This window comes from Dicentrarchus labrax, unplaced genomic scaffold (genome assembly GCF_905237075.1).
Source record: "Dicentrarchus labrax unplaced genomic scaffold, dlabrax2021, whole genome shotgun sequence".
Classification (NCBI taxonomy): Eukaryota; Metazoa; Chordata; class Actinopteri; family Moronidae; genus Dicentrarchus; species Dicentrarchus labrax.
The window spans coordinates 14758013-14768620 of NW_026136723.1; the positions used below are offsets into that span (position 1 = coordinate 14758013).

Sequence of the window (10608 nt, forward strand, 5' to 3'; positions counted from 1 at the left end):
ATGATCGAGCACACATGCACAAATAACATTTATATCAAGGGTAGTCGGCCTGAATTTGCTGTTTCACTGGTGCTTGCACGTGGATTCATTTTATTGGGAACCCAGTGGAAGTTATTGCAATTTAAAAGCAAACCGATCAAGTTGTGCAATAGCTGCTTTTGAAATCATAAAGCATAAAAGATGTATGCAGTATGGAAGAGAAATTGCCTTCCTATGTCTTTGATCATCATGTGTGGGCGGAAGTTTCTATGTGCTAAGTGTGTACTACATACAGGCAACACTTTTGATCTCATTTCATGTAATCCCTTAAAAGAACAGCTATAGTAGTTGACAGATCTCAAATTTTCTGGTACACAAATTAATTTAATTATTCTGCAATGCCGCTGTCTTCAAACAACATAATTGTTTACCACACATTCTTTCTCAGAATGTTTTATTCTATCGAGGATTTTGTGGTTGCCAGAATAAAAAGATCATTGTCAAAAGAACGTAGCTGGTTAAACAATGTTATGTATAACTGTTGTTTTATTTTCTATAGAACATCAGTAAAATTGAAAATTTCAGAATTGCCTGTAACATCTATTTTCTGTTATTTATTTTTCAGTATTAATGGGATTCATTCATAAAGTGGGACATTGATTGGTAATGATGGCTCCCAAAGGTCAAAAGTATATTTACTTAAGCACTACAATATGTGCAATGTAAAGTAATATACAAATACCTCACTTAAGTAAAACGTTCTACTCAAGAGAGCTTTTTTCAGAAGATCTTCTTTGTTTCATTTTTTCATTTAGGTACATTTTGCTGCACATAGGTCTAATGAAGTATTCATAAACTGTGGTATCGTATCTGAGTACTTCTTCCACCACTGATGGCTATATATGTAGCATCAAGTCAATACAGATATGAGGGCAGAGAATAAGACTGCTAGCCTATCCAAACAAAATAACAGGACTTCATCATCTTTTGTGTGCCTGGAGTAAAAAAGTGGATGAAATGTTACATGGCCATCAATATTCCTGCACTGTTTTGCTTCCAAGAGTCTCTGAGGAAGGACTCAATGTCAGCCTGCTCCTGATCAGCAGCCCTGAGTGGGTCTGTGCTGAGAGAGGTGAGAGTAGAGGGGTGAGGAATGACGACCCGGAGGATTTCGTACAGTGCCGCAACACGCGTACACTCCAGGGGGACGTTAGCCCTAAAGCACCTCACAGTAACACGAGTCAGTAGCCTGTACTCATTTCTCCAAGGCTATTTTCCTCTCTCTCTCTTTCTCACTTGTTTTGTTGATATATTAGTATCAATACTAGAGTATTTATTGAACCTCTGTAATTTCCCAGTATAGCCAATTTTTTTCCCTTTTCTCCCCAGTTAAAGTTTTTCGGCCATTTATATGTAAACACAGTTATGAAACTGATATGAGTAATGTTCTCATGCACTGTAAGAGCCTGCATGCCTACTGGCTGTCTAGGCTGGGAGCAGCATGGCATCCTCTAATAATGGAGTGGCCTTTACAGGGGAACGAGAGATATCCTATAACAGCTCAATAGGAAGTGAGAGTGAGCGCACGCGCACGCGCACGCGCACACACACACACACACACACACACACACACACACACACACACACACACACACACACACACACACACGCACACGCACACAGCTTGTAGCTAGCGTAGCCACCAGGATCAATTTTGAATGCATTGGAGTGAGTCGGCAGCACCAAATGGCATCACTTTAGGCTTCATACAGAGACAAGGATGGCTAAGTAACCTTCTCTGCAAACAAGCTTCCAGCCTCACAGAGCAGTAATTAATGCCTCTATGTGTTGTTCTGATTTGCCCACTCCATGTTCAATGTACTAAGTGTTTATATGTATAGACAATTACTGCTGGATGTTATAATTTTCCCAAAAAGATGCTTCAGGATAATCAGGAATATAAGAAAACATATTTTATGGTGTTTTGATTGTGTTGCTTTAAACCATGTTTGTATCTCTCTCCATATATACCCCATATATGAGTGTCTTTCTTCCTCTCCCTCATTCATGAATATTAACCATTACCTGCATATGTAAATGTACAGTATGTGTGTCTAGAGAGTATCCTTATGTTCACATATGTCAGCTGTGTGTAGACAATTGGTGCTGGTGGCTAAGTGTACATAAAACCCATCTTAACTTCCAAAATGTCAGACTGTGCCATACTTTTAGATAATGTTCACATTTTTAAATAATGGCAATCTGCTCCATAACTTACTGTAACGCCAAAGAAGTTGGTCTCGTTCATGACGTCCAGCACCATTTTTCCCACTTCGCGGTCATCCACAGTGAAGTTGTGGTATGTGTTCTGCCGTTGTTTTACTCGGAGCAGTTCCATCACTCGAGTCAAGGTTTTAGCAATGACCCAGATCCCATCATAGGCAAAGCCATGAAACTTGCTGGCCTCCACACCTTTCTGGTGAAGCTCTTTGCTGTACTCACTCTCGTACTCCTTAGGGGTCTGAAAGAGGTAAAATAGGGTAAAAGGGAGAGCTGGATTAATGTTGGACTATTTCAAATGCACTATTATTGGTGTAACTTTGTCCAAGGAGAAGGGATTAATTTCCACACAATTTGAGATACGAAGTTACTGGAAATGCTGTTTTGGGATCAATGCTACTGTGCTGGGTAGTGCAGTGTAAAAAAACAAAAAACAAAACAATGATTGATTTTGCTTGAGATTTTTGGTTTAAAAACATGCATCTAAGATGTCTTTTGCTGGAGAAAGTTCTCTCATGTCTCCACACATCCACAGGAATGCTAGAAGTATAAAAACCTTCAGTGATGACTAAGTTCTGGTCTAAAAACAGAAACTCTAATGAAGTGAAGTGAAAACCTTTAACCAAACTGTTCACTTGCACTTTCAACCTCAGGCTATATTGTACACAGTATATTCAATCAATAGTAAAAGTCTTTTTTGAATGAAAATTAAGGCTGAAAGTATGTGTGGTAGGTTATTCAGCTCATTAGTACTGTAGATTCTTCTCACTTCTTTTAATTACAGTCTGACTTAAAGTCTCTTGACACATTGAATTACTTGTTAACAACAGCCTTCTGAAATGCAACAGCGGGCGTCACTCACCCTGCCAGAGATGCCCTTGATCTGCCGAGCGCTGAGCGGCTCAAAGTCCACGCTGATGTATCCCTCCATGGCTGTGAGCAGCTTCTTGGTGGTGCAGTTGGTGGTGTTAGCCTGCTCCCACCATTTGCCCTGGTACCAGCCGGGGATAATCCACTGGTATTTACTGCCAAACATGTTCAGGTTATACGCCTGGGAGGGTAAGAAGAAATTGATGTTGAAGCGATGTAACAGCAGAATGATACGATGTGATATATGGAGATTAACGTATTTTTAATGATTATTACTTAATGGGAGCTGATGTATATTCAAAGCTAGAGCTTGGACTGAGTGTATGAGCGTAGTGCCAACTGAGCTTAAAAAAAATAGTGAAATCATGGACTAAGCACCTAGGGTAAAACATGACATGATCCAAAATCATCTAAAGCCAAATTATGTGAGCCCACACACTAAAGTGAGACATTTAGCTACACATAATTCTACTTTTATCAGGTTTGAACATATATGTAATACTGTGTTACACATTTCAGTTTATCAGTGCATATTCACAAATAGATAAATGAGATCACATCATGTCCAAATCATCTGTTAAAAGCAGCGCTGCACCATTTTTATACCGAAGAGAACATTTTCTTGGCAAATTTGATATATGTGGTATATGTTCCCTGAGGACTTACGCAGCAGAAGACTTTGGAGGCCAGGTTCTCGTCAAACTGGCCAATGATGATTCTCACATCGTTGTCCTGAAAAAATAAAAAATAAGACATAATCATGACTTAAATGGATAATGTGGGCACATGTTTTTAGCATAAACACACTCATGCACACAAAACAGGTAAATATAAGGTACCTCTACAGTGTGGAATGTGAATAATGTGAAACAGTTATATAAGGAAGATTATTTTGCATCACTTTCACCATATAGTACAGTGTTCATTACACTTTTAGTGTGATTTTGTCACCTTCTGGCTTTACAATAATGTTGCAATACATGCTAGGTATTTCTGCCTGTTACCCTGCAACTGCACTTCAGCCCATACAGCCACAGGGTAAAAAGTATATCTGTGCTAGAATCACTTTTCCAATTGCCTTTTCACATCATTCTGCAATATCACACTTTATTAACAAATCAACATAGAAACAGCTATGTTGTGTACTGTATTTTCATCACTATCTCATCAGTAGCTGCAAAGAATGTGGGATCTGAGTAGTGAACCAGTGGCTGAGAGGCTAAGGAAATATTAAGTCGCATCGTGTCAATTCATAACAACAGAGACATTAGTGTCAGCGGGCAGAATTGCCTGCCTTGCCAACCAGGCTGGAGAGCACACATTTACATGGGGATTCAGAGCACATGGCCTAGTGATTGACTCGGTAAATAATTCAGATTGCCTGGGTGGAAGTGCGGCATGTTTCATGGTGAGAAAAAAGATCACGCTCTGGGGCCAACAGTCTGTCATTTAGTGTGCACAAGCATATGTATAGTACAAGTACAGGCCCGGACGAACACACAAAACACAAACACACACGTTACAGTGCAAAATTGCCTCAAATGTAATTCAATAATAGTGACACAGGTTTGATGAATCTACATCTGGTTAACAAGCCTGGAGGTGATGTGTGATGTGTGGAGAAGTCTGACATAAGGCCCTTATTCAACCCTGACAGTGCAGACAGAATGCCAAATCTAGAAGGTTAGTTTTCACTGAGCAATTCAAAGAAAATCTGAAGACCAACAGAATCAGTTATATTACTGAACAGTGAATTTAATGAATCACCTGCTTTATTATTTTGGGATTTGTCACTAACAGTCATCTTCTAAGAGGATTCTCATGCTACTCAAACATACTTAAGACTGAGTGTGTTTTCTACGGTAATGTCATGTACGTTAAGTGCTACAAGCAGTTCTCAGGTGTTCAGTTCCATCTTTTATTGATTAGGTGTAAATGCTATACATTGCAAACAACCATACAGTTAAACCTTTCAGTGGCGATGCAGACTACAAGCAGGGGCTTTTTTGAAATGCAATTATAAAACAGAACAGCATGAAAATATGTTGTACAGTTGATCTGGGTTGAACTGTAATGAATGAAAATAATAAAATACAATGGAATGACAAGCACACCAGCTGTAATCTCAGTGAACCTATGGTGTCCTGCCTTTATTCTGGATAATGAGAATCCATTATGAAAACAGTTCATGAAGTCCTCTCCCCTCAGGCAGTCTCTACCATATGTCATGCATCGACAGATCAGAGGGGGCAACCAATCACTGTCATCTTAATTCCAAATCCTTAAGGCGATTAGACACACAGAGCTACCCAACAGCCAAACATTGTAGTTATTCGTTTAAATAAACAGATTGGATTAACTGGATAGATTATGTAGAGAAATCAGATGCATTTAGATGAGTTACTATAGACAGACAGACAGACAGACAGACAGACAGACAGACATAATATAAATATAAATATATATATCTATATATATATATATATATATAGATATATATATATAAATTCCACAGCAGCTCCAAGATTAATTTCACCATCATCATCATCATCATCATCATCATCTGTATAGGTTCAAGTATTGCATATGGGACACACACACACACACTGAGGAGGATGAGAGCTTTCAGAAAGCTGAGCAGCTCAATCAAAAGGCTTCTCTGGTGGTTTCTCATCAGAGCCAGAGAGCATGCTGGGACATTTAAGGGAGTCTTTTATACAAAGCCCTTAGTGTTGTTCCACTGCTCTGGCACCATCACAATGTGTATGTGTGTCGATGTGCAAGAAGGGCAGGTAGCAACTCTGAACTTTTCGGGGGTGCACTCTTGCGTTATTTTTGTGTGTGAATGAAGTGCCAGTGACTACTCAATAATACTGCTCTTCCCCTGGAGGAAAGAGCAGTTAGCCCAAATGGCCAAGGACCACAGCCTCAGTATGAATTCTGGCCTGCCTGGCAACAACATAAAAAGAGTGTGTAGTTGTGGGCAAGGCCAAGAGTGAGTGCATTGTGTTTGTGCATTAGACAGACTGGGACACTACAGGGCCTCAAATTACCCTCATTGCTCAAGCTTTTATATAACTATAACAATAATTGTTCTCAAAGAGGGTAGCGTTAAGGGCAGCCTTGACTGCTTTATCCGTGACAGGGTTGTTTGTAACTTTATGATGGTGATTTATATGTGATAATGGTTAGAGTAATATTGTACCTCATAAGCCCAATCAGGCACTGTTAAGGCTTATTAGGTACACACACACACACACACACACACACACACACACACACACACACACACACACACACACACACACACACACACACTAATGATGGTCTTTTATGAGGTTGTGGGAGATGTGATTTGTAGACTGGGCAATGCGCTGCTTCCATCCACTAAACCATCCCCCCGTCTGTTTGTGATGATAACTGTGCAGCGCTGTGTGTGTGCAGATGTGATCAGGTGCACACACTCACAGAATAGTTGTGTGTGTGTGTGTGTGTGTGTGTGTGTGTGTGTGTGTGTGTGTGTGTGTGTGTGTGTGTGTGTGTGTGTGCGAGCATTAAATGTTATACACACTCTTACCACAGATCTGCCAATATTATCTGAACAAGCTGCGCCCTCCCTTAAATAATCAGTCAGTACACTACAATATCTGAGCATTCCTGACCTTGTCACTAAACTCATATTTAGGGGAAAGAAACTGTTGAGTGTGAAAACCTAGAATTTGGTGTGGACTAGTCCTTGAAACTGGAGGTGAGGAAGACTGTGTGTTCTGTGTTCGCTGTGTGAGACTCTTGCTGGGCTATTTGGGGATTTGGACCAGCAGAAGTGCTTCATCAATTTGAAAAGGGAGCTAACACTGTGCATTACAGAAACAGCAAGAGCTGATGATATTATCAATAACAGTCCATATGAAATGGACAAACTTTTACTGATATCAGTGTAAACCATTTGTCTTGAAATTATTTTGTGTGTCTGAAGGCCCACTAGACAATGTAGCATGCAAAATCATTCTGTGTTAAAGAAAAATGCAATTTTGTTTACAACTGGATGTTATACAGTATGTTCTAATCATGGCCAATATACAGAACCTAGTGCAGAGGTTAAAGAGGTACTCCCCTTAACACAAGTGTTGCATTGATGTGTAATATGAGAAAAATTATTTTTCTGATCAAAGACTAGCTTATGAATTCATTGGCATGTGATTTTGCCACTGTCAGATTTCAGAACACCGACGGGGGAAAAGCATAGCTGCTTTTTAAATAAAGTTAGTCTACAAATCAGCCATATTTGAGAATAACATTAAAAGTAATGCATGCGTGGAAGGCCGTTTGCCATGCAAAAAAATGCTGTATCAATGAAGCAAAAAACATTTGAAAAGAAATGGACCATCCACTTATACATCACATCTGAGAGGCAAGAGAGATTCTGAATGCATGATAAATAATTCAATTATAATAAATAATGAAGTGTTTTGGACTTAATTTAGATTCCAGGACATTTTTTTCCTCATGTGGCCCTCCACTGACTGCAGTCATAAAAATCTTGAAAAGCCTTAGTCTATAAAATGTCTGCTGGCACTGTTATTTCATGTTCAAAATGAAAAAGAATAAACTTGATTGTTACTAAGATTAGAAGGTTAGTGTGGGTGTATGCAAGTGTGTGGGAGGGTGTGTAAGCATGCTTTTGTTTTCTGATGTTGTTTTGTCAGCCTGTCCAGTAACTTGGGACAGACAACAAGAGATGAAGATTAAAAAAAAAGAAGCAGAAAGCAAAATATAGAAGGCTGCTTCAACGCCTTTCAGCAGAGATGCCTGTCTTCTTTTTGAATATTCCAGCTGGATCGCAGATGTGAGTGCTCTATTTGTGGATGACACAGTGATGGCATGGCCCCTATTCCTCCCTACGCCCCACACACACACAATCACACACAACACTGTACCAAAAAAAGACCAGCCCTCACAACGAAATCTGTGTCACCCTCTACCTCATCATATTACGTAGCTGTCGGGGAGACAGCAAACTGCTGTTGCGAGATGAGCGGGAAACAGACCATTAGGGTGTCAGAGGACCCCCGCCCACCCCATCCAAATGTTCTGGAAAGCTTTTTCGAGGCGACACTGTGATTTGCATATTTAGAGTTGATCAAGGAAGGGTGGTGTCAGCTTAAAATGTCAGCCCTCAACATGCAGAGTAACACATATATTTTAGGAAAGACAGCTTATCTTCCTGTTCTTTCTCTGTCTCGTCATCTCTCTGTTGCATTTCTTTCAACCCGCTCCATCTTGCATACCTCATACATTCCACTACTCTCTCTTTGTTTCTCCTACTCCACCTACTCTCTTCACTTCCAACGTCTTTTTTTTCTCTCACTGTGCCATGTACGCAACTTCCTATCTAAAAAAAAAAAAATCATACTCCTGTACAAACAAATATGCACCTTGTATGTTACTAGTGGTGCCCACCAGCCACTTGGTCATGCGTCTGATTTACTTCCATTGACAATGTTGCTACTGTAAATTGTATGTGGCACTGGCTCACATATACAACTGGTAAATGAGGCCAAATGCATCTCTGATTGCCTCTGGAGATAGTTTGGATAATTTAGCCTTCACACTTGACTGCATTTATCTGAATTTCATGCATTTTTTTGCTTCATCCAAGCAAATTCTGATCAACCATGCATGTTAACATCAGGAGTAAATGGTGTAAAGATGTACAGGTCTGACATCTCAATATTGGCCTAATAATGGTCTAATTTTGTTCTGTCTCATTTAATTTCGAAGAAGAGAAGTGGAGAGTTAAAGAAAATAAGAAATCCTGTACACATGTGTATACATTTCCTTAAAAGAACCATCAAAAATCCATTAGTCAGAGCAGGTCATTAGGGGTCGCTGTACACCCCCACCCCCCCAGCCATTACAGTGTCCTCATTATGGCTCCACTAGTCTCACTGAGAACTACCCTACTTTGCAGAGTCAAATTATTCATCGTTCAGGATTCACTTTGGGTGGCATCAACTCACACACAAACACTGTATTAAATAAATTATTACTAAAGATTTTGACAGGTCAATGAGACACCAGTAATTTGGTGAATCTAAGAATTGTCTGAATAAAACTGACCTTGAGTCATTCCACTTTATTCATTTAGTTGGATTTTGTAAAGGGCCCAGGCTGGATCACTTACCTTGAGCTTCTTGACATTGACACAGGGGTCGTTGGAGAAACTTTCTGTATCTGCGATCTGAATGTCTGCTTTCTCCAGCTCACTAGTCAGATCATTCCTCACCTTAGAGAGGAGCAGAGAGAGAGAAAGAAAGAGAAAGCACATGAGCATGGTTGATAATTTACTCTTAGTTCAATGTTCTTCTCTTTCTATTCATCATCTAACCCATTCTTAGTTCTGTGTAGGAGTGTGACTACAATTCTCTTAACTGTAGACCTAATACTTACCCTTCAAGATTTAGCTTTCAGTCTGCACTTACTGAGCTGTACAGGCAACTTAAGTTGGTCGCTTAACTTAAGCGTTCACAGGTGGGAATCCTTGCTACTACACTGGCAGCTCCTATTGGTTGGAGCGCCATAGCAGACAGGGTTGGGATCTGGCGGCGTATGAACCTATATGAGTGACACCCTCCCAGGGAGCTTCCTGGTTGTGGGCTTAAAATGAACCAGCTAGCAACTCCATGTGTATCGGAGGTGACATATGGCCATCCAACACTTTCCACATGCAAACAGCAGGACTGACAAGGACTGTGGAGCATGAGGAATTAGCCGCTCCAAACTGGGAGAAAAGTATGAGCTACTTGCTACATTGAAATCCTGTGATCTTGAAATGTGAGCAGTATCACATTGTTAAAACAAAAATGCTTACATTGATTTAACAAACAAGCACATCATGTATACTTCTTTAAATTCACGTAATATCCTGCTGTCAGTTTCCCTTACACATATTAATGTGTTCAAAATATTCAGCATGCATTTGTCACAGTGATACGCATTTGTTTTTCTCACACAAGAGAGCCCAATTATGCTTTAAATGATCTCAACTGGTTATCCAAGGCTTGACAAGAAGTAGACATGTGTGTAGTACTGCAAATGCATCTGCAGCAGCTGTACATCCACGCTTTGATGTATTGATTCAGCTGAATGGTGGGTAATGGGATCAGAGAAGACGGAGAATGGAGAAGGTACCCTACCGTGATGGTGAGCTTGAGGTGGTTTATCACACTGCCTCTCACTCTCTCTCAGCCCTCACAAACACACGTACTACGTTTCATTCCTCTGGCTTCCCTTCTTAGAACTACAACTTTAGAAAAGGCATTTGCTCAACAGCAGACATTTTGACGTGTCACAGTAGGAAAAGCACAGGCCTAGAGTTGCAGTTTCTACAGTATTAGTCTTATAAATATATAAATATATAGGACATAATAGTCTGGGAAATTCTTCTGTTTTCATTGCTTTAAGGGTCTTTGATAATAA

At 40.0% G+C, this 10608-nt stretch overlaps 1 protein-coding gene across 1 annotated transcript in view; it reads right to left on the bottom strand.

Moving 5' to 3' along the window:
- The window catches only part of gabbr2 (gamma-aminobutyric acid (GABA) B receptor, 2), a 174241-nt gene that overhangs the window by 67711 nt on the left and 95922 nt on the right, over positions 1-10608 (bottom strand). Inside the window, exons 4-7 of the mRNA XM_051390179.1 lie at positions 9314-9415; positions 3796-3861; positions 3122-3310; positions 2258-2500 (exon numbers count right to left, since the gene is read on the bottom strand). Coding sequence (XP_051246139.1) covers positions 2258-2500; positions 3122-3310; positions 3796-3861; positions 9314-9415 — 600 coding nt within the window. The remainder of the gene's footprint in view (positions 1-2257; positions 2501-3121; positions 3311-3795; positions 3862-9313; positions 9416-10608) is intronic.